The 25,642-nt window shown below is 40.5% G+C and overlaps 1 protein-coding gene across 6 annotated transcripts in view; it reads right to left on the reverse strand.

Annotated features, from left to right (window-relative positions):
- Positions 1 to 24,310, reverse strand: part of MCF2L (MCF.2 cell line derived transforming sequence like) — a 150,503-nt gene extending 126,193 nt beyond the window's left edge. The window contains exons 1-2 of one of the 6 annotated variants that reach the window (XM_030279823.4): positions 24,022 to 24,310; positions 13,600 to 13,798 (exon numbers count right to left, since the gene is read on the reverse strand). In XM_030279823.4, the coding sequence (XP_030135683.2) occupies positions 13,600 to 13,777 (178 nt within the window). In that variant the 5' untranslated portion in view covers positions 13,778 to 13,798; positions 24,022 to 24,310. Of the gene's footprint in view, positions 1 to 3,750; positions 5,000 to 13,599; positions 13,799 to 24,021 lie in introns of those variants that run through there. The other 5 variants (XM_072933404.1, XM_012569619.5, XM_032749738.3 and 2 more) reach the window with 5 other exon arrangements.
- Between the last annotated feature and the right edge of the window lie 1,332 nt (positions 24,311 to 25,642).

Consider the following 25,642-nt stretch of genomic DNA (forward strand, 5'->3'; position numbering starts at 1 on the left):
TAAAGGTGAGCAGGGAATGAATTTGCTCCGAAAAGGAGTAATATGGAAGGAAATGAAGCATCACTTATTTTCACTGGGGCACTTCCATATATATGTATAGTTAAAAGAAAGGTGTCACAAGGGAAATTACTCCAATCCCAAAAGAAATGAAACCACAGTACTTTAAATGTAGAAAAATAAAATAGTGGATGTCAGGGAGCTCTGGTTTCAGAGATCAGCTACTGGTACCATGATAATTAAAGAGATGGCAGAGTATAGGTGCAGAGATGCCAGGGTCATATTCTTCCACAGACTTAGTATTATGTATGCAAATGCTGAAATTAAATAGATCCAGAAAACACACACCTTTTGTCTTCTGTTGTTAGGGTGATTTTCTTTTCAAAGGAAATACTGGATGAGGGGTCATAAAATTAATTTCTTCCCACCAAAAGAATCTGTCCAGCTTTTTTTTTAGAGCTCAAACCTTTGAGGTCTCCTAAAAAGTACTGGGCTTTAAATCAAATTATTTGTGTGTGTTCAGATCTTGAGTATTAAAAGTCTAAAGGCCCTACTTTGTAAAAATCCCTATTTCAAAAGAACAAGCTGCACACATAGGAGTTCAGCAGGTCTACCATTCAAGTCAGGATTGATTTAAAATGCTCAAGAAATTTGTCGGTAACAGAAAGTGATATTTAACTGCCACATATAATCGTTAATTTTACATACCATCAATTGTATAAAACCTACTCAGAATAAAAAAGCAGGGTTTTTCCAGGACCATTCAGTTAGATTACACAGAATAAAACTGAAGTGCTTACCCCTGAGGAACAGGCTGACAAATTTTAACACAGATAAAGGGCTCAGTAGAAGGATGTCAACTTTAATTTGGAACTTTTTTTAAATCACAGAACCATTAGGTTGGAAGAGACCTTTAAGATCACTGAGTACGACCATTAAAGCAGCACTGCCAAGTCCACCTCTCAACTGTGTCCCTAAATGCCACATCTACACAGATTTTAAATACTTCCAGGGGTGGAATGGGATGCATCACAAAATTTGTCCTCCCTTTTCCAGTCATACATCTTAAGAAGTAGCATTCAGCAGAGCTTTAGGGTGACAGAAAGCTTTTCTCTTTTAAAAAAGGAAGCAGTGCAATGCTCAGGGATGCACTGAGGTTGGAAGATGCAATTTGTGGCTGAGCTGCCAGACTCACCTCTGGCAGATGTGCTGCCCCAAGGCTGCTTACCATCCCACACTGGATGCTGCCCTCCCTCCTGGAATGCACCTCAACCACAATTCATGGACTTGGTTTTCACTTAATGCAAACCAGGACATTTTTTAAAATCGCAAAATAGGAAAGTACTCTGTTATTCATCTAGAAATCTATTTTTATTAATCATGTAGAAATAGGAAAGTAATTTCCAACAGCTACAAGGATATTTTACCTTCAGCCAAAGACACCATGCCCCAAACAAGGTCTGTCTTGCTGCAGAATGCTTACACTCATCACAGGTCCTGCAATGGTACTGTTGTGTCCTTTACAACAGAGCCTGTAAACTTCTCTATTTCCTTACCAGACCTATTGCCCTGTCTATTTTAATGCAAACAATCCCCAGTAAATAAAGTAGCATTATTTTCTAAAGTCTGAATCCCTGAAGAACACTTGGATCCTCTTCACCATTCCTACTTGTGTACTCAAGAGGAAGAACATTTTCAGGGCTGAATACTGTCAGTGCACCAGCAAAGCACAGACAAGCAGCAGGGAGAACAGGGAGGTCAGTATTACAAAATGTAATTTAAAAGCAGAATTCCAAAGGTCAGCATAAAGATGAGGCTTAAGGATACCAGATACCACAGAAGTCCTGATGTGAAAGTTTACCTATAGCAAGACCAACACAGATGAAAGGAAGAGTCTCTGCACACCCTGGAGACTGATCTGTGCTAGCATCCCCTAAGACCCGTTTAATTCCTTCAAGATCTCAACCAACCCTTTAGAGAAAAACAAGACAGGTATTAAGGAAATAGTCACTTTTGCATCTGTAGTTCTTAGCATGGTTGGATCTGTCACTGCTAGCATCCTCTCCTACAGAAGTAAAAGCCATGATGTAACTCTGTCTAGAAGGCCCTATTTTTGTAAAACCAAAGAAATGCATAATCATAAACAACCTAACAACTAATGTTTGAAATCATGTCATCAAATACAGAAATCAGAGGTTATTTAAGTATCCAAAAGCTTTTCACAGCACAAAGTTACATGTATAAACTGTTATTCTACTTCATCTCTCTAAGTATCCGATTTCACTATCACATGTATGCACAAATGGGATATGCTGTAATTGTCAGTGGTGCAGTAGGTTGAAAACAAAGAGCTCTCAGAAACAGAGTAGTTTTAGATGGTTTAATTTTTATTCCCTCACAGAATGAGGCAGCATGCTGTTCAAGAAACTAAACTGTTTGCTCTACAGTAGAAAAAATATTTTTGTTGTCTACATTTTTCAAAATGTAAAGGCAGCAAGAAGGGGTATGATAGGACTTGGAAAACAGAATATGAATAACTGCATTTACAAGTAGTTCTTTCACTCTCTTTTTGTCCCTTTTCTATTTCCCTGACATTTGTAAGGGAGTATTTAAAACTAAAGACTGATTTCTCATGTAAAAGACAGCATCTGCCTGCTCTCCCCACCTCTTCTATCCCTCAATAGGCTCAGCTTGTACACACAGAGCTCATGGATCCTTCTGTTGCAATACTGACTTAGAGGACCCAAAACAAATAATAGTAAAAGAGTCCATGAAAACTTCAAGTCTTTTCTAGAGAGAGCTCTTTAAAAAGATATATCTCATTAATGATATTCAATATTATCTGTGGGGGAAACACAGTAAGGTCTCAGATTCAAAGGTTGTTTAATACTCATGAATAAGACCCCAAATGCAAAGAATCTAGTAACAAAATTAATACATAATTTCATGTGAACAACTGCCTTCTTTTAGAAAGAAAAAGGAGCTTATGAAACATTTTAAAGCCTATTTTAGAGAGCAGTCTCACCATGGAGTCACTGCCAGATGGCCACAATATTTGACAAGCTACAGACAATGTTTTGTCAACATGTGTTGTGGTTTTTTATACTGCCTAGTCTTCTCTGCACTGTATGTTATTTTACCAATAAATACGGGAAACCCCTTTAGAAACAGAAAGGCACTCACAAATTACTTCTACTTCACATACTTGTGATCCAGGTACACAATGAAGCTATGCTAAACATACTTGCTGAAAAACAGCCCAACTCTTTAACAACATTTGCTCAACAGAGTTTCTCTTTCTTAAAGTACAAAAATACAGGTTTTAAACTAATTCTTTCTGGTATAATAACACAACCACACTGCTCCATAGATTTTTTTTTTTTTGGCTCAAACAGTTGAAGCTAATCATAAGCATCACTAAAATCTTCTAACACAATATATGAAATCATAGTCTTTTCAGTCAGAGCAAAAATACTCATCTGTGAGAACATATACATGTACCCCATATTGAATTACTTAGACAAATAAAACCAATGCCCTGCCAAAATTCTATTATATAGCACATGTACTAGCAATTTCTTTCAGCAGCTCTCTGATCTCCAACTCCAAAAAGCAGTAAAGATTAAGGAATATGCAAACAATAGCACCAAGCTTTAAAAGGCAAGATTTTTAAAAGTGTTCAGAAAACAAGATGCAGTAAGGAAATATTTACACATATATACAGAGGCCATGTTTAGACTTGTAAATACCAACCTTTTTTGTAGTTTTGTCCAAAATCCAAAACATGTCGCACATCTCCTTTAATCAGGTATTTTATACAAGAATAGCATAAATGACACAGCATTTGAGAAACTCATGTATCAAAAGGTCCAAGTGTGCATGTTAAACTCTCCTCAAATGCAGTACAATTGACAGCCTGAGTGCAGTGCATTTAGATTTTGCAGTGAACTTGTTACCAAGGAAACCAGCAGCTGCAGGTGTTTTTCCATACACCAGGGAATGAAGATTCAGCAGTGAGCTTATCTACTCAGTACTTTAGTCACACATTTTTTTGGTCTCAATAACAAACTATTTCTCAAAGTCTGTCAGAAGACCAGACTGCATTAAAAAAGAATTTAAAAAACCTTCCCCTACACATGACCTTACTGAACAGTAAACAGCACCTTTAAATGTTTTCTTCTTTCTTCTCCTCCAGTCCCCTCTCCAAAAGCGCCCTACACCTCCCTTGCTTTGCCTTCTTCAATAAAAGTGTGCAAAACCCACTTCATGCAATGGGTTTTCATCCCACTAAGTGCTCTAACAACTTGGCAAGGCTCCAGCTTCCAAGAAACAATGCCAACTTGGAAGAGGCTACAGGAATGCCTGTTCCAATCATACAGCATAGCTTTGCAAAATTGTACCATGCTACAGAGATATCATCATGATTGGTATGATTCATGCTTCTTAGGATGAGGATAAAAACACAAATACTTAGTAAAACCATAATGGAAATGCAAGGTACAAAATCCACTTTCAATGCAGCTCTTCCACAGGACATTAAATCAGTAACTCACACAATGCTTACTTCTCATTTATGATACAGATTGGAAGGCCAGTATATATAAACTAAAATACAGGCAATGTATTTGTTTTTTAAGTAGCCTCTTTTCTCTGAGTAAGATACTGGAATATTTATAAATCTTCTGAGTTCCTAAGGCATTTTTCTACTTGTCCTCTTTCAGTGTTACTGAATCAACAGCAGCATCTACTGGGCACAGAAAGGCAAGATTCAATTTCTTGAAAGAGATTAAAGGGCCAGGTACAGGAGTATATAATACTTACAGTACCTATTTCTGGATACTTTGGCAGTAACTGTGAAACCAGAAATGAACAAAGCTTTTAATATGCATTTGCTTTCTCTTCACCTCTTCAGAAGGGAAACAAACCCAACAGAAAGATGGACAGAAGGACAGCACTGGCTCCTGGTTGCCTTTGGAGATACCATATTACATAATGACATATGTATGACAAATAACTTGTTACACTTAGGAATATCAGATACACTGGGCTAACAGAACCAGCTGACACGAATTCTGCCAGTAAAATTACACAAATATTCTTCAAGTTCATGCAATAGAGAGTTTTATCCTGAACCTTTTTTCTCTTTAAATCTATTTTCCCTCTTTGCTTAACAATTACACAGATTTGCAAAATAAATAAATAAATACAGGAAACCCCAAACTGATACCAACCAAACAGTAATGACTAAAAACCAACCAGATCAGACCAACCAGAAGTTTGCCAAAACTTCACAAAAACAAGATGAACACATGTGAACCTAATAAATGCTCAGAACAAGGATTCCAAAGAACTTTGTCCTAATAACACCCAGTATTTTCCTTTCACAATAGAACCTACTGGGGTCTAAACTCCCTAACTAGAAGAAAATAACTGGAGCCTTGTGAGAGGTGCACAGGACAATCCATATTTCTGACATGCTCATCAAAACAATCCAAAGAAAATGACAATGGGACAAGCTCAGCTTCATCCTTGCTGGTGCCTTTCTGCAGGGACTGGTGTTTCACCGGGCTGCTCAAAGGCACACACACTGATCAGGGTTCACAGTCACAGCCCTTGCCTGGATTTTGACATCTGTACAATTCCCTATTTTCACCATGCACCACAAAACAAGTGATTATGTAATGGAAATTGAGAGAAACTCAAGACTTTCCTGTTACAAATTGGGGCCACAGCCAGCAGCAAACCAAGTTTCCCCATGTTACCACCCCCTCTGGTCTAGTAACTCTTCAATTCTTCAATACAGCATTTTTACCCAGGAAGAGCTCAGCAGCCAGACTGAGCCCCCATGCAGAGTTCCAAGCTGAGGAAGAAACTGGAGGGGACTCTTTTTCCGGGCCAGTGCTCCACTCACTTTGCTCTGGCATAAATCAGGAACCCCAATTCCATTGTATTCCTTCTGCATGAAACTGATTGCCCTGCCATTTGAGAAGCCAAACAAGGTGTGTGCAGGGCACATGAAGCAGCTCAAGAACACCACCCCCACCAAAATGCAGACAGCCTTCTCAAGAATGACAGCAGCTCTGTATCACAGCACATATCACAGTTGTGAGCGCCACAATACACTGAGCATCATCATACAACTTCAGATGGCTTTAACCCAAACAGAGTAACACCATACCACGTCAAAGAGCAGCAAGTGTCTGCCCTTCTTGATATTTACCTTTTATACCCCTCATGTTGATGCATTGCACCTGTGTGCTTTCTGCTCCCTTAGGTGGTTGGTCAGTGCCCCTGGGCACTCCATGGCTCGTTGCTGTCAGTGCTGCTCACCTGCTGCTCACAGCTGTGCCCAATGGGGATGAGGCTCAGCCCAGCCCCACTCCCAATTACCATAAAGTTTGTCCCTACAGCTCTGAGCAAAGGTAAGAAGAGAACCAGCCATGAGGTAGCTCAGTCCTCATCAGAAAAACTACTCAAGGAATTACACCCTCTCAGACTTTAAACACCTAAATGCTGCCAAAGTGCCCCAGACATTGGCACTGTACTCCCACATGCTGCTGGGGAGCCTCTTCCCTTGCAGTGCAGTGAACAAAAGTCCAGCAGCATTGCTGGAGCCCCACCAGTCAGTATAACAGGAAAACCCAACTGCTCCATTTGGGACTGGTCCTGGCTGCACACACAGCTGTCATTTTGATACCTTCTATAATCTCATTGGTAGCCTTCCTATGTAAACATGTTCTGCAACAGTAAAAAGGGCAGGCACAGGCCCTTTTCTGTGCAATGAGGGATGTCCAGGTACACAATACACCTCATGAGAGAATGGCTGTGCATGGAAACCACACAGAGGCACAGTACAGCTGGAAGACAGTGAGTCTATGTAACCCCACATTTTCCCTACAGATACATAGATGACGCTGATATGATACTAAGGCAGCATGTGAGACTTTGTCAGATGGTTCCTACTGCACCTAAGACCTAACATTACATTCATCACTTCTCCATCTTCCCAACCTGAAGAGCAAGTGCCAAATCCAGCAAGCAGCCTGCCCTTACAGAATAAGCCCGTTTCTAATATAGAGTTTGGGTTTTTTCTGTTTACTTATTATACTAAAGCAGATTTACAAAGATATCAACTGCCTACAGATGCAGGGAAATGGGATTTACAGAATGCTTAAGCAGGTTAGACATGTAACCCCTCTTGAATTTCAATTATGCTGCTGCTTAGACACTTTTCCAATTTCTTTGGAGCCACCTGAGGCACCAAAAGCACAAAGGTATTCATGTCAAGGACTAAACAGAATTGACAAAGCTTTCCTGCTTCAGCAAGCATCTATTGCTTCATCCTGCACTAAGAATATCTGAAAAGCAAAGCATAATTTAAATAAAAAGAGAAAGATTCACTACATTCAGATTCATCACAAAAGCTAGGAACTTTCTTAAATAAACTAAATGTTACTGCTTTCCCTTCTGATTAAATGGCTGTAGATTTTAAATAGATTATAAACCAAAGAACACCTATAACTTGTGCTTGTGACATGTCTCAAATATTTCTCAACAGAGTTCAAAGAACTTTAAAGAAAAAATTAAAAATGCTTTCATACCTTTGAAAAAAGCTAAGAGCAATTTCAGGCAGGACCATTTCCTGAAAATGTTTGTTTGTTTGTTTGTTTATCAAGCAGCAGCTGGACTAAAAATCCATCAAGTGTGGCACTTAATTACAAAGACAGAGAGACAGACAGATAGATGCACACATATATACACATACATAGAATTTTACTCCTGACATTGCTGAACTACCTCTGCATAGCTCATTTTTAGCTGGCAATGCCTTTTTACACTAATGAAGCTTTTCTGCTCTAACTTCTTGAACTGAACAAGAAGTTGTTTTTATATATTCCATATCTGCTGTAATTCCAAGGAAATAAGGAATTAGAGTAAGATGTTTAATATTAATTTCATTTAAGAGGGTGGTTAACTTGGATAGCTTAGAAGTCTTAAGATGAAAATCCTGACAAGACTCCTACTGATTTTAATCAGACTGGATTTCACTGCTCTATTACTCAAAGCAGCAACACGACCCAGAAGAGGTTTACCATGCAAAGGCTTTCTTTTCCACGTTGTTAGACAGATTATTCCAATTAGTTTTAAACGTGTCTCATTTTGAGGAGTAAAGCTCATAAGAATTTGCCAGATTCCCTCAGCTGAAACTCAGTTTTAATAAAAAGCAGCTCCTTTAGCTAACACATAAAAACACTGGCTCACAAACACATGCTGAGACTGGTACCAGTCCCACAGCAGCCAGCAAGGGAACAGGCTTGTAAAGACATTTTTAGGCAAATAGCCTCCAACAATGGGAAATGCTATCCCTGCACACATAGTATTTTCTGTATCTTACTTGGACATGCACTTTACATCAGTCAAAATACTATTATCAAACAAAGGTCTACATGGATTTTCTTATAAGCTCTGCAGCAAAACTCCATTGCCCTTTAAAGGGCAATCCACTGACACCAAGGAGATGAAGAAAAGTGCACAGCAAAACAAATACCTTTGCCAAAAAATTATGTTGAGCCCAGATTTATGTTCATAAAAAAAGAAAACAAATCCCAGGTTCCCCCTCCTTGAGCATTGTGACAGATGCCACCAGGGACAACAATAGCTCCTGGCTACGTGCTGGACCGTGTGTTACTAAGTGGCTTGTGTATTATGGCTTAGAGACTCCTGCCCTAGTTGGCTTGTATTTAAAGGTAAAAAAGGTCATGGGCTATTTAGCACCTGCACAACTGAGATGATGACTGAGGCTGAGAAGTCTGTAATGCCATCTGCATTCCACAGAAGACCAATGTTAATGAAAGTACGTTGGTGTCACACCCATGAAACAAAGTGGTCTTCTTGTAGATGCTTCTGGAATTCTAACAAAGATAAAATATTCAATTGCCTCACATATTTTAGTGTTGACATTTTAGTTGTGATTTTTTTTTTTGTGTATGCAAACAATCTCATAGGAAATATTCAGTATGATATTCATAGCCTCATTTTTTTACATGTACATTCTAGCTGTATCAATTTAGTTTATAAGTTATCCCCTGAAAAGAAAACGCTTTCATGAATTTGTTAGTGGAAGCATACTGCAATGTACACAACTTTGCCAATTAAAATTAAACTTCTATTAAGATATCAAACTGGGTAAAGCTTTTTGGAGAACGTAAAACAGCTCCAAGAATCAAGTAACTTTCTAAATATATTGCATAAATGAAAGACTCCTCCCCCTAAAAATGCAATGACACTCTTCTAGATACCAATATAAACAGCTTCAAAGAGACAGATTTCAGTTTCTTAATTTTTAATTAAAGATTTTTAAAGGTTGCCTTTGTACATATCAAGGAATAGAAAGCACTCGATCCAAACAGCATTAACTACTGTTTTTCCGAAAAGTCACTTAATTTGAAACAGTATAGTTATTGTAACAATGAATACCTACAATGTTTCCCTTGTACATTGGTTTTGAAATCTTGTATTTACACAGTTCTGACTAGTGGAAGCAAAGGGCTAATACATGTATCTGAAGTTATAGTATGGGTTCTGAATATAACTGAAGTTACCAGATGTACAAGTGTTTAAGAGAAACGTTGTTTTATCCCCTCTTCTCATGCAGGTGATGAGACATCAGTGGTCTTGATGATGTAACCTGAGCATCCTGCTCCAGTCATCTTGCACGTGTATATAATTCAGTAAAAACTGTCACCTTCAGTAATGCCACTGAGCAGTACCTAAAAGGGTGTTTATGTATGGAAAACAATGCAAAATTTAACATTATGGGATGATCTCATGCACATTTCTTTCAAAGAGCATGACTGTAAGAGATGAGCATTTCAAGTGCCTGCGAGTACAACAGCTGATATTGTGCTTTGCAGCACTGTTGCCTGTGTTAGAATTGGCACATCACAGTCACTTTGCTGTCTTTTCTGCTGCTTTGTCATTTCAGATGCAAAAATGTCAGAAATCAGGTAAATTTATAAAATTACACACATTTTATAATTTTAAATATTTAAAAAATATTTTCCTACTCCTTAAGTATGTCATCTTAGGTAAGTTTGGATTAAGGAGACTTCAGACTCCAGTCAGTTGTCACCTGCATTCTTGGATTCTTCAAACCAGGGCAGAGTCATGATAGTCCCTTACTTTTGTAAAAGCTTTGACTGTAGCACCCTCATGGCTATTCCCTACTACTTCAGCAATTACAGCTCCCAAGATATAACACTGCCAAATCTTGAGACCACAAAAGGTTTCCTCTGCTGCATCAGGGCAGGAGGCTAAAAACTCCTGCATGAAAAGATTATGTTCCAAACAGACCTGAAGCGAACAGGGGAAAAAATCCAAACAAATAAAGAAAAGGTGTCAAGCAAAAAAAAAAAACCCTAATGATTGTATGTCAATAGGCCTCCAAGCATATCACTCCTCAAGTCCAATGCCACAGAGGCAGAATAACATAACAGCCACTGAGAAAATATAGGAATATTAATTTCAATTTTTAAAATTATTATTAGTAAAGGCTCATAATTGTCTCCCATGCCTCCATTCATTTCCAGGATCTTACAATTTTTCAGGCTCTGCTGAAGACAGGAGAGGGAAGGCTGAATTACACACACCACTCAAATTGAGGCAAGTGTACACACAGGTTGGTCTGATGCTATGATGTTTCCATCTCACTCGTGCTCTGCCCCAAGCAGAATTTTGCATGCTGGTTCATCTATTGCTTTCCAGCTCAACTCTTAAAACTTTCAAGATGCAGTATCTTCTCTCTGTGTATGCACTTACAGACACAATGAAGACCTGATATTAATTATAACTTTTAGGAAGACACTGCAGTAAAAATAATTCTGTTAATATAGCATCAACAGCACAGCAGATGAGTTCCTGGGGAGGGGGAGGGAATTAAAACTTCATAAACAGCAACATATGGTTTAAATAAAAGCAGAAAGATGCTCTCCATCATACAATATTATTAGTCTGCATGGGAGACTAACACCCCTCACATTTGCTTTCAGAAGTCAAAAATAACAAGAGAAAAGACTCCAACATTATCTTCCATGGCACCATCTCTCTTTCCCACGAGAAGACTATAAGGATTAGTTTCACAGAACAAGGCACTATGGCTCCCTTTGCCAACAGAAAAAATACTTGCCTGCTTTCTGAAAATAAATATTTGAATAATTATTAAAACTAGAGTAAAACATCATCTCATTTTAAACGTTCACCATGTTATGATACTGTAGCTCTTTTCAGAGCAGACTCTTTTTTAGCAGTCCCTTGATAAAGTCAGAAAACCTTAACATAAAAATTGCATGAATTAAGAGCAATGATTTGTTAAAAATCAAACCCCAATAAAATATCCAGAAACAATGATTCAGTCAATCCTCAATACTAGCAACAACAGTATTAATTATGGCACAGAGAATCTTTCATACTTCATTTACCTGTAAAGTTTATGAACTTTAGTATAAAATGATCTACCACTAAGTTTCTCATGCAGTCTGCCTAGTTCTGGGAAAGCTCCTTTCCCAGTCTACACACTGCTGTCTTCAAGTCAAAAGAAAACAAACATACTTTTCTTTGAAAACTACATACCTTTCTTTTCAAACTTTCTTTGAAAATCCCACTTTTCCCAGGGATAAAGATGTGCTTTGCAGTTTCAACTAATGGCTTGCAATTCATGCCAGACACAGATATAATCCCTAGTGAAAAATCTGCTACTTCTCAGGCCAGGAAAACTTAGTTCAGAACTTCTTCCATGAAACCTCATGTCCCCTTTACGTACACTGCAGTGATAGAAGGGCAGCAGCCACAGCTAAAATATGAAATTAGCATAGTTAAGTATATGCAGGCTAATATAGGCAGTCTCATGCCTATGAAGTACATCTCTACACTCAGCTCCTGGTCTGCCTGCATTGCTTTCATTTCAATCCCTGCAGTTTACTAAGCTTCCTTTGTTGATAAACCAGCCAACCACTGATTCATTGACACTTCAGCAGAGAATAAACCTGCAACTTTGAACCCAGCACAATTCTCCCCTGAATTTCTGGGGAGTGGAAGTAGCAATTTCCCATTTGTTGAAACCTTCCAGATGACACAATACAGAACCATCTTTCCTGCAACTTCCTACTCCAGCCCTGCTTTCCTGGGACTTCTTTGTTTCCTCTTTTACCACAGAAGCACAGTGCACTTAGCCTGGCTTAAATCACTGAGATGGAATCAAGTACACCCAGCTCACTACCAGCAGTGGTTTGTTTCACCAGAGACTTCATTAAGAACAAGCTAGAGACTGCACAAACTCTTTAAGTAGTCTGTTTAACAACTGCCCCAGTTAGGTCCAAATCTTCTCTGCAGGGATCAAGTCCACATTTTCTTGCTCCTATTCTAATAGTTATGGACAACAAGAAAATTGAAACAAGCAGATATTCACCCTCTTCCATAACTAGCATGAATCTCCACTAGAAAGTCAGAATGTGTGATTTCCCTTCACTTTTCTCTTGTAGTCTAGATACACACATCTTATTTCCACAGAAATCATATTTAATCAACCCTGACATCATCCTCTGGAATTACTGCAGGGTTTTTTTGCAGCTTTCCTTGTTGCCTTCAAAAGAAACCTCTTTCTGGCTGAGACGTCACTGGTACAAAAGCAAAATGATTACTCTAATCACTGCTTCCTGTGAAGTCAGAGCAGACCATGAATCATTCTGCAGTAGTAACATCATTAGCTCCTTCCAGCTATGACAAAGGAGGCATATTCTGTTTTACAATTGTGCATTAAATGCAAAACAGTATTTTAGTGAATTCCACCTTTCCAGTTTTGGAACATCTTTCCAGCTTAGAGAAGTTTGCATAAATATATTTAGGTATTTAATTTCCTAACTAAATTTAATTACCTGGGAGGCTTTATAAATACATTTTTCAAAATTAAATGAAGATGTGTTAATAAAGACCAAATGCCATCAGATGCAACTGCTAATCAAATCATAAAATTACTGTCCATCTGCACTAATACCACAAAAAAGCTTCTATTCATACATGAACTGTGTGGCAACCTCCTGCATGGGTAAATATAAGATCAGATGGTACAGTAATAAAAAAAAAAAAAAAGTATTCTTAGTCCCAGCAACCATAAACTATCACTCAATACAGTTTTCTGCTTATAGACCACAGCAACAAAAGCAGCCTGATATGGTGCAGAGGTATTTTTTACTTGCTTCTCAGCAGTTTCTCAAAATTATGATTTTAAAACTATAGGAAGGTAGGTCATGTTTCTCTGGGATGGCTATTTTTTGCTAAACAATTAATTAGTGGAATGATTTTAATTCCTTATAAGGAGCATCAATCCTCCCAAGTACAGATTTTCACTGGCTACAATTAAACATTTTTTTTCATGGTGACATCAGCCCCTTCTAGTGAATACTTAGCTATTCCTTTTCTTAGGCTCACTGTCCTACTCTCATTGTTGGAGATGAGATACAAATGCTAAAATTCTTGAAGCCATCCGTCCTCTTCTTAACAGTCTGGCAGCCAGCCAGCCAGTTTCAAAATATGCCACATTTTTCTCACCTGCCATGATTTCTGTCACCTCTTGCTTATCTTGCACAAGCTGCATGGTATCTGACACCACAACCTGATGGCTGGTATCTTCTTCTTTCTCTTCATTAGGTTGGTTGGCTGTTGCAAAACAGTTGCAGCTTCCAGTTTCTTTGCACAGGAGCAGGGTCCGATACCAGTAGTCAGACATGAAAACTCTGTGAGCTGATTTCTGAAATATAACAGACAACAGAAAATCATTTTCTGCAAAATATAAGGAAAAAACTTAGCTACTTGAAAGAAAATGCTCAAATGTTAAGGATAACAATTGCATACAAATGATCATATCTTTGGTTTGAAGAAAAAATATGCAGTTTACAACAGTCATCCATGGTATAGTACCAAAAGTAAAAAGTTTGAGTTCCCTGTAGTTTCTCAAAATGCTTATATCAAAGGTCAGGAAGCTAATATAAAATAAAAAAGAAAAAAGCAGTATGCAAACATCAAATTACATTTGATCTGCATAAAGGCAAAAAAAAATCATTATCACTGTATTTTTCACAGAACAAGTCAGTATTTATCTTAAAAGCACCTTCTAAAGCCATGTTTAACTAGGTGAAACAACACATCAGAACATGGGTTGTCAAAAAAGTGACAGAAAAAAAATTATTAAAAAGGACAAGATACTATGATTGCCATTATATGGGAGGCCAGAATTACAGTTCAAAGTTTTCGCAGACAACTGAACAAATGAAACCTTGACACTTGAAATCTGGCAGGAAGAGGAGATGCATTAGTTTCTGACACAGCACCCAGGTACTTCACTGCTCCCCTCTTCCTGAGCAGAAGGAAGGAGCAACAGTTCCCTTAGCCTAGAAGGAGCTAGAAATTACCAGGCTTATTATATGTGCTCCCAGGCAAGAGAGCAAGCACATCTTTAAACACCTGCAAGCTTCTCAGTTTATGCCAGAGAGCTACAGCGAGGTTTGTTTTTAATATAAACAAAAATCACCCTCTTCTTGAAATAACAACTAAAACAGCATGAACTGTGAAAGATTTTGTCCACGTGAGGAAACATCCTGATTTTTCCAAATAATTAATCACTGTTAAGGATAGCTGGGAACTCTGCAAAGTTGAATCATTGAACAGTTTGGGGTGTAAGGGACTTATAAAGGCACAAAGCCCAATCCTCCTGCAATGAGCAACTTAATCAGGTTGCTCAGAAATCTGTCCAAACTGACCTTGAATGTTTCCAGAGATGGGACATCTGCCACTTCTCTGGGCAACCTGTTCCAATGCCTCACCGCCCCACTGTAAAAAAACCAAACAAACCCCAAAACAACCAAACAAAAAGCCCCTCCTTTCCTACATCTAATATAAAACAAATCCTTCTTCTGTTTAAAAATATTACCTCTTTTTCTATCTCCAAATGCCCTTGTAGAAAGTCCCTCTCCAGATTTCACAGGCTCCCTTAGGTACTGGATGGTGCTGTAAGGTCTCCTTGGAGCCTTCTCTACTCCAGACCAAACACCTCCAACCATCTCAGCCTGTTGTCACAGATGTGCTCCAGCCCTGTGACCATCTTCATGGCTCTCCTCTGGACTCACTTCAACATGTCCACATCTTCCTGATGTTGGAGACCCCAGAGCTGGATGCAGCTCTCTAGGTGGGGTCTCACCAGAGAGAAGGGCCAAATCCCCACCCTCAGCTTGCTGCCCACACTGCTTTTGATGTTGCCCAGGACTCAATGGCTTTCTGGGCTGCAGGTGCACATGGTTGGATTGAGTCCAGCAGCACCTGGGCACTGCCTCATCCACAAGCACACCCAAGTCCTTCTCAACAGGGCTGTTCTTGAGCAGTTCATTCCCCAGCCCAGATCGATACCGGTGGTTGCCCTCACCCGTGTGCAGCACTTTGCCTTTGGCCTTGTTAAACCACATGAGATTCCCAGGGGCCCATTTCTTGAGCTTGTCCAGGTCCCTCTGGACAGCTTCCTGTCCTTCAGACATGTCAACAACACCGCTCAGCTTTGTGCCATCTGCAAACCTGAACGCTCAATCCTGTTGTCATTAGTGAAGATATTAACACTTGATCCAAATACAGACCCCTGAGGGACATTACTTGTCACTGATGTCCATCAGGACCCTGGGCCATTGACACTACTGTCTGTATATGACCATCCAACCAATTCCTCATCCACTGAACAGTCCACCATCAAATCCAACTCTCTCCAGTTTAGAGAGAAGAATGTTGTGGGGCACCATGTCAGAGGCTTTATGGAAATTCAGATAAATGACATCTGTAACCCTTTCCTCGTCACTTGATGTGGCCACTCCATCATAGATGGCCACTAGGTTGGTCAGGCAGGGCTTGCCCTTGGTGAAGTTATACTGGCTGTCCCTAATCACCTCCCTGTCCTCCATGGGCCTGAGCACAGCGTCCAAGAGGTTCTGTTCTGTGATCTTCCAGGAACAGAGGTGAGGCAGACAGGTTGGCAGTTCCCAGGGTCCTCCTTTCTACACTTTGTAAAGATGGGTACAATGTTTTCCTCTTTCCAGTCAACTGGGACTTCACCTGACTGCTATGACTTTTCAAATCATGGACTCTGGGATGCATCTCATCAAGTCCCCTGCTTTTGAGTTCCTCAGGTGTTTACAAACCTGATCTTATCCTACAGTGGGAGGAACTTTGCTGCTCTGGTCCCCATCTTGCAGTTCTTCTACTTGAGAAGCGTGGGAAAAGAGGCTGCCAGTGAAGCCTGAGCACCTCGGCCTTCTTCTCATTCACTGTTACCAGTTTGCCAACCTTGCTTATCAGCAGGCTACACTTTCTTCGACTTTCCTTTTTTTGGCTGACATACCCACAGAATCCCCCCTCATTACTCTTTGCATCCCTTGCCAAGTTCAGCTCCAGTTCCACCTTGGCCTTCCTCACCACAACCTTACCAAATGGACTTCATCCCTGTATTCTTCCCAGGATACCTGTCCTTGTTATCCCTGTACTCTTCAGGAAATTACGCCACATCCAGAGATGGGTTTGTTCCCACTCTCCACCAGAAGGCATATAGGCAAGAAAAATAATGGTCCAAATCTCCAAGCACAAGGGATCTGACAGGTTTTTCCAAGTCCATCTGGAAAGCACCAGACCCAAGTAGGGGAGGTATGTATTTCCCTGGGCAAATTTAATGCTTTTTAGAAAAGAAACAGATGCACAATCTTCCTTTGTCCTGCAAGCATCAAAATCCAAGTGTTTCTAGTGTATCTGTTTCTAGCTGCTGATTAAATTGAGTAAAAGCATCACTCCAGATCACGGATATTAACAATAAGACTGCATTCTCTGTATTACATTTCAAAGTGTCAATTATAGACTTTAAGAAAGTAAAATACACTTTAAAAGCCTTCCTAATATAAAAGAGCTATCTGTTTTTAAAAAGGCAAAAAAAGACACATTATTTAGCATCAGATCCCTCAGGAATCACCGATGAAGAATAAAGTACTCTCTCTGGCACTTACTGCAACGCTTCAAGAGAGGAGATTTCTAGATAAAACATCCTTCAAGTGTTACAGCACTTCTCCCCAGTTTAAAAAGAGCAATTTTGTTTTATTTTAGACAACATACTGCCATTTCCTCAGTTCTCTTTGCCTATTTCTAGACTTTGGCTTTGCAGTGTTTGTCAGAGGATGGATAATGGAGTTAAAAGCAAATTGCTCCACTCTTTCTATAGCTGCTGAACTGGACAGGTTCATTGCACACATCCTCCTTGTCACACAGAAAGTGGCAAACATTTCCAGCTATACTAATGCACATTCTGCTGGTAAATAATGTATGCTGCAAATAGGACACAGTTTCAAGCTGCTTCTGCCTCTACAACTGTCTGGCATGCCATGTGCAGGGACAGACAGGAGTTTCATAAAAAAAAGCACTTCATAGCAATTAAAATTTTTTTTTAATTCTGTGGGAGCAGCATGGGGAATTATTTCAATTAACCTAAGTGAGACACTAAATAGATTTTACTTCTTTAAGCAACTTAGCCAAGTTTAAAACTCTCCACTTTTTACCCCAAGAATTGGGGCAAAGATGGGGAGGTCTTCTCTGAAGGAGACAAGAATCCCAGAAACTTACAGTGGTTTTTCTGCCCGCTCCTGTGCAAGGTGAACTGAAAAGCAGCTGGATCTATGCTTCAGAACTCAGCAAATTACTCTAGCAATAATCTTTTAACTTATTGCCTTTCTTTAAGGAATGGAACTCCAGAAGATTACCAGAAATATTATACACAAACATGCAGTTAAAGACACACATTTATTACCTTAATCCTTAGTTATATTCTGATCCACTGATCATCTTGTTTTTAAGAATGGTAATGTGAATTTAGATCTTAAGAAAACATGATAAGAACTCAAGGGGCAAAGAAGTTGAAAAAAATACGTGAGGGCTGAAAGATAGTCACTATATATGCTTCTCACACTTCCATGAAGAGAGGCAGCTTGCACATTCATAAAACTTCTTGACCAGGATTGCCTAGAAAAAGGGAAACATAAAAAAGAGAGGGAAAAAAGAAACCCCAAAAAATCTTAACTTTTTCTTTTGGTTTATGAGCTAACACAAGATGTTCCAAATAGTCAAAGCATCCCTGAGGGATGTACTTCCTCTTGGATCACTGCAGTGACACTGAAGACACAACTAGCTTTTCTTATTATTTCAAAGTATCCAAAGATAAAGTCATAACCTCAGCCAGCATAAAACTAGGCTGATACACCAGGAAAAAGCCCAAGACTGAAACTTCCTTTTGACATTTGTAGATCTGAACAACTGCTCCCAAACCTCAGTTCATGTGCTAGAACCAATACTGCTTGAGAGTTTTGAGTTTTTCTGTTTGCTTTAAACTAGATTGCAGACATCAAAGTTGGTGAAATACCCATGGAAAAGCAGGGGCATAATCTAGATTTATTTGTCAGGACACATAGGCTCTGGTAGACTTCACTGCAGCCAGGACCTCTCAACTTGTGAGCCCGTGAGCTGTACATAAGTAATAATATTCTTAATATCCTTAATTCTTAAGTCCACATTATTCCTTAATTAAGGTGCAAATGCTTCCTGAAACAATGCTTCCTGAAACTCAGACAAAAGAAGCTTTTGAAAGCAAGAATCCTATTTCAATCACATTGCATGTACACTTCATTGAATTTACTTCAGTTTTCCATCAAAAATCCCCCTTTAATTCAAGAATAACATTATAAAGGCAGTAGTTAATTATTATCTTCAAATGTAACCAGATTACGTAAGGCACACAATTCTCTCAGAAACTTAACTCCACATTCTGCAGCCACTTCACCACGGCAGGTAAACCCAACTCCCAGGGACCCCATCCCCCTCAATCCATGCACTTATTATATCACTGCTGCTGACACATGATGCAATTTCTTCAGCCACTTCCCTGGTGAATGGCATTATTTCTAGTCAGGTGTAACACAAACATTTAAATATAGCTCACTTATAAGACCACTTGTGTGATACTTTGAAATTGTCCTGTGAATTACCTCCCTCAGCATTTAATCAACATTTTACTTTGCTTTTATGATTGTTCCATTTAAGTCACTAAGAAATAAAATGTATTTGTGTGGGGAAAACTGCTCCTAATTCAGTACCTACTAAGATCTCATACACTTATTTTCCATATACATGATGACACAATGCCAATGCCTTTAAAGAAAAACTGTTTAATATCCAGCCTGGATAGCAGCTTTAAACTTAGTAATTCACCAACAGACAGCAGGGTCCAGATGATGATGTAAGAGCTCATCCATGTACCCTGCAGGTCTCTGCAGGAGCATTGGACTGAACTGGACACCAGTATCTGTATAATAATATGTCTTTATTTTAGGATGGATTAAAATACACTGAATGATATTTTAACATGCCAGCATTGCTCTGGTGAGAATCTTATTTCAGGTGCATCTGTTTGTCTACAGCATTCTTCCCAGTTTTTAGACTTTACAATGCTGGCCAGCCATTCTTCCAATGCAAGGGGAAAGTGCAACATACAGCAGACATTTTAGCCCAAGTTCCTCCCACCCAAGATCAGATATGAAACTAAGATGCTTAAGTTAAGAACTACATGACCCACATGATTTGACCATTTCCTGAAGTAAGAGAGATGGGCACCCTCTGAGGCTCATCAGCCCCTTACTTAAATTCCAGACAGTCCAAGGCAACTGCAGATGAACCTGAGTTTGTATAATGAAAAGTCACACTTTTGCATACATTACCAACAGAGTGCCACAAAGAATGAGTCTCATAATAAATACAATAAAACACTTTAGGATTTCAGTAAAGTCCATGAAATTACTTGAGTTTTTCCTATAGAGATACTGAATTTCTACTCTTCCCCTTCTCCCAAGTAATTTTACATTTTGTTCAGAAAGATGAAGAGGAAAAAATCAGCAACAAAGCCCCACTCTAAACTCTCTCTAAGGCATGCAGAATACCCTTACATGTTTTAAGTCAAAATCAATTTAAAGACTAATTTTTTTCTCATTTGGAATTGGACTGTGATCAACACTTAACTTGAATACTAAGCAGTCCTTCAAGATAAAGGGTCTCATTTTGTATTTAAATGCCTTTCACAAAGCATTAAAAAGTCATCAACAGGCTGATGTAGAAAATACAAATTTCAAAGAAAATGCAAGACTATTTAGCAAGAGCTAACCCGAGGCCTCTACAAAGGAAAAAAAAAATCAAATGTGTTTCTTAAGAAAAATGCTTTCTTATTTATTCAGTTTTTCATCCTATAGGCAGCCACTTCTTTGAGGAATGCTTACCAATTTAAATGAAGTCAATCAGCTGTCTTCCTCCTTTTGGGGCAGAAAGCCATAAGAAGTTTATCTTTTTTAGTCAACTCAATGTATTTTAAGACCTCTAACAAAAACAATAAAAAGATAAACCTGGGATGGCAGAGAGTAGCTGAGTTCCCAAGACTTGAGCAACCTTCCCTACTGCCTGACTCTACCCCACTCTGCACACAGGTACAGGAAGAACTTTGGGTACTCAGCCAAATTCTCTTCCTTTTCACAGCTACTGGCCCAGTGCACACTAAGCCATCCATGGACTATCTGAGCACCGCACAAGGACAAGGAAACAACAGCTCCATGCAGGAATGAAATGGGGTAGGGACAAAGCAACTGGCTGTAAGCAACCTCACCTGAGCTGCATCTCATGTCCTACAGAAACCTCGACCCTATACATGCCACACTTCCCCTTTGCAAACAGGAAAAAACAGGGCTTTCAATTTTTATACAGCATGGAATTTGAAAAGTGGCTAGTTGTTCCTTCTGTACTAAAGTGATGTCTAATGCTGAATGCAAGACTTCCATATTTTCAATGAGTATGACCAAAGAGAAGACAAAGTCTGAGTGTTGATGTAAGTGTGAGAATTATAGAATTTCAGTTGCCTAGAGATCATTATTAGCAAAAGCATAATTTTCTTAGTCCTTAAAACTCCCACCAAACCACCTACATTCCTGAAAACTGAGCTTTTGGAATTAGCTATCTAATCTTTTCCTCCTGCCCCCTCACACTGCCCCCACAGCCACAGCTTTCTTTCCCACTTATTTCCCCTTCCATCCATGAGATGTCAAATAAAATATTGGCCTGAACATGGTGTCTTTTAATGCTGCATGAAGAGCAGCTTATACTTCCCTAGAACAGTTCACTGTATCTATTTTAACTCAGCTCACATATTTCAGGGATTTTTTTCCCAAGATCCCAGAGAATGACAAGCCAGGTTTCATTTTTAGATTAAGTCTGAAACACAATAGAAGCTGATAGTGCTATACAGTACTCTGTGGAGAATAAGGTGTTTTTGTACTTGACCCTTTATTTCAAGGTGCTGATAAATCTCCCCTTGTTCAAGCTGCTGTCATGATAAACCCAAACTCCCATCTCACAAATGCATTATTCCATGCACAAAGCCATGACAAACACAAGATGCTGCCCACCAGGATGAGGACACTACACAAATCCCATTTGTTTAACTCAGAGGTACCTGTGACCAAGCACGGAAATCCCAACTCCCAGACAATTTCAGTTGCAAGAAGAAAAATACACGCTACTTTCTGAAGGTCAGGGAGTACGTGGCACGTTCTAGTTTTTAATTTATTTATCACAGGAACAAGCACCATAGTCTTAGCAGTTTCTCTTGGAATCAGAACTCGGAAGATCTAAGACCTTTCTCTGCAGAAAGCTCCAAGGAGAGTGCCTTTGTTCAGTGACCGTAAAACAGGAGTACGTGCTCTGCTCAGCTTAGAGGACACAGGTCCCTGAGAGATCACTTGGGTCACTTCATACCACCGACTTGCTGACAAACATATAGTAGGTGTCCAGTTTCAAAGGGCTCACAGAACATCTACTCCACATGTCCCTTCTCTTCCTCCTCCCACCCCCCACCCCTCCCCAAACCCAGCTTGTGGCAGATCAAAAGCATTTTGCAATAACCCACCAAGAAAACCCTCAAGACTCGTAGCTTCAGCATTGTCTTTTACCATCACACACACAGAAGGAAAAAAAAGGCATGACTGAGGTTTCCTAAGGCTCAAGAAACCTACCCCAACTGCCTGTCCACAGAGATGGAGAGCACTGCCAATGTCCTGTGCCTGCAGAATTTGTTGAACCTAAGTACAGGTAATGCTTTAGGAAAGAGGAGGCAAGTTCTCTTTCGACCTACTTGGATTTAATTTCCTGTTAAGTAATCATGATGAATACTTCCTAATGAAGTTGTTATAGATTTACCCAACAGTGTACTTTTGTTAGAAACAGCAGCTGACAACTTCAATTGCGAAAGGAGCACTGCGTTCGAAGTTTCAAGTAGATGTATGTTTTAAGACGATTAAATCTGGTAGCTATTTTGAAGCTCCTGCAAAGCCTCAACAGTGCACAGAGGTGGCTGCCTTCAAGACTGATTTTACAGACCTCTATCATTAAAAAAAAGAAAAAGGCCTTTCCACACAACCTCTGTAATTACTTTTGTATAGTCCAGTGCCAAATCAGTGAAGCATATCACTTCTGAAAGCCATCTGAAACCCAAGAATTGCAAAGTTCAAGACAAAAAAAAAAAAAAAAAATCATGTGCATGACCCAGACCTCCCTACAGAAGGGATAAGAATGGACAAGAGCGTTGTGTGGTAGCAGCCAGGTTCAAAACACAAGAAAGGACATGCAACATCAAGTACAAAATCAATGCTCAATTCTCTACCCTACCACTTTATTAGACATGTGCTTTAGCACCTTCTCAAATTAGAGTTTACAACAAATCTTTTTACTCTCCCCTCCTACTAAAATGATATTTACTTCTGTTCGGAATAGCATTATTTCTCTTTCAGCATGCTAACTAAACTTGCACAAGGTAAGTACCTTTAATAAACACAGACCCTGCTACTGAACATTAAACTGACTGTTCCACTCCCCAAGTCAGAAAAGCTCCATTTGTACTAATAAACTCCAAAAAGCACTTATGATTATCATAAAAAGGCAACCTACAGAAGATCTTTAAGAAAAAACAATTGGCTTCTATTTATCTGTTTTCTGAGTTTTTCTATTTCTCTGCTATTCACAGTCTCAGTCATTCTGAAATCACTAAATCAAACTGGCTCTATAAAGGAAATAAATGGCTTGCAAGAGCAAACAGGCTCTTGTCATTGCCAAATCCATCGAGATAAAATTTTAAATCCCTTTTCAAGGTTTTTAGCTAAAAATATCTTTAAATAAACCTTTATTTCTTGTTTTTAGATTACAAGCACTTAAATTTCCTTCCTTTTGTAGATAAAAAAGAAATAGGAGTAAAAAAAATCCACAAGACACAAACAAACCCAAAACAACAAAGCCATCAACAAATCTACAAACATAGCCAGCAAATTTATTTTAATAGTCCAGCCCCAGTGAAATACAGAAGGGAAATAAACACCACAAGCGTTAGAAACATCCTCTTTTACAGTCCTTGTGATTAACCATTGCAGGTAACACCAGCCAACAACAACATCTAAAACACCTTCTTCATACCAAAGGACCGCTTTGTTTCTCCAGTTCGGGAATACAACTCGGGGATGTAGTTCGGGGAAGCAACCCCAAGGGCACAAGCCCTGCTCGAACCAGCGCAGGGCAGGGGCAGCTCCAGTTTGCCCTACGCCCCTCGGGAAGAGAGGGCATCCCGTGCTGAGTGCCACGTTTGTTATCCGCCCGCTCGTTTTCGGGCAGGTCACCGTGCCTGCCTTTGTTTGGCTTCCTCCCCCAGCCCGGACCCATCGCCGCCGACGCCGAGCAGGACAAAACAGAGAGGCAGGGAGCGGCAGCCGCCCGGCAGAGCCGCCCCACACGCGCGGCTGCCCGGCCCGGCCCCGCCGCTGCGCCCGGCTCCGCGGGCCGGGATCCCGGGCGGCCGCGGCCATGAGGCGCCGCCTCACTCACCTCGCCGCCCTGCCCCGAGGACCAGGTGGCCGCTGCCGCCGGCGCTCAGCAGCTCGCCCGGGCGAGTGGGGGCAGCGCCTCCCGCCGGGGCCGCGGCACGGGAGGGAGGGAGCGGGATGGGATGGGATGGGAAGGAGCGCGGGGGAGGCGCCGCCGGGCCCCGCCCGCGGGCGGGAGGCGGTGGAGCGGGGCTGCCTTTTGTCCGGGCTCCGATCCTCGCCCGGCACCGGCATCCCCCGCCCCGTGCGCGCTCCGCGGGAGGCGGCGGGGCCCTTTGTGCAGCGCGGCGCTCGGCCCCGCCCCGGCCGCGCTCTCCTCGGGCACCTGTGAGGACTGGGGAAGCACCGCCGCCTCCTCGCCGCCGGCTACAAAGGACAGGTGCTCCCCGGGCTGGGAGGGGTTGTTGGAGTGAGGGCTTTGTGTGCCTTCTCCAGTGAAAAGTGGTTATTGCTACCTGTAGGAGTGTCACCTCATCTTCTGGGGAACTGTGGAGCTTTAGGACATGGTTTAGTAGCAGGGCTGGGTCAAGGGTTGGACTTGGTGATCTTGGAGGTCTTTTCCAACCTAAACAGTTCCCTGGTACTGCAGTAGCAGAGAGGTACACCGTGTGCCACGGGAAGTTTTGCAGCCTCAGTTCTGGTGTTTCCTAGTGTTTCAGTGTTTGGCTCCCAGCGTTTTGTTTTGCTTTTACTTAAATGTGTGTATATGAAGGTAATAGCACTTTTTGTGCTGCTATCTTGATCAGACAATTGAACAGCTGGAAGTGGATTTGTTTTCTCATTGTAAAAAGACGAGGGGAAAAAAAGCAACAAGCCAACCAACAACAGGTATTTTCTTTTTTATTCAGGTACCCCCGAGCATGAAAACCTTTGCTTTTAAGCAAAACAATGCACAGCATGTGCTTTTGTGTGCTGCATGTACAAACACATGAGAAATGGGAGCTGCAGAGATGCGTGTTTCATGAGAAGCACCCAAGGTGTGTCCCTGACTGGTCACACAATCCCCTCTCCTCTCACACAGTCAGCAGTCTTCAATGCTACTCTCTAAATCCCTACTGCAACAGCAGTTGTTTATGTTCATGGTAGTGCAACTGCAAGTTTCAGACACTAAATTTTTCAGGAAAAATATTCCAGAGCTGAGGACAAAGTGGGGCTAGCACATATTTCATGCACTTCCTATTTCTTGAGCTAGAGGCTTCCAATTTTGAGAAATACATCTGATGACAGAGATATACTGTACACTAGTCTCCTTAATAACCTGAAATGCTCTTTCTTAAAGCCCAATGACCCAGAGCAGAGTCATGAAATGGATTACAGAAACAAGGTTTTAGTATCTAGCAGCTTCTAAGGGCAGCTTAGCCCAAAATGTGGATCAAACAGAACCTGAGATGCAAGTAGGCAACCAAGTCAACTTAGCAGCATCCATGGTCTGTTCTCCATGAGACATGCCGTGCTCTAGTACGTCATGGGAAAGAGTGACCCAGTGACACTTCACTGCAAAACAGGGGACTGGCAGACAGAAAGTGCAGCTTCAGATAGATTGCTGGTTTTCCATTTTTTTTCAGTACCTCATAAGAACATTTTCAGTGTTGGTTGAAAAGATCTCGTTGGTGGTCCAGGGA

The sequence above is a fragment of the Taeniopygia guttata genome, chromosome 1, assembly GCF_048771995.1.
Source record: "Taeniopygia guttata chromosome 1, bTaeGut7.mat, whole genome shotgun sequence".
NCBI lineage: Eukaryota > Metazoa > Chordata > Aves > Passeriformes > Estrildidae > Taeniopygia > Taeniopygia guttata.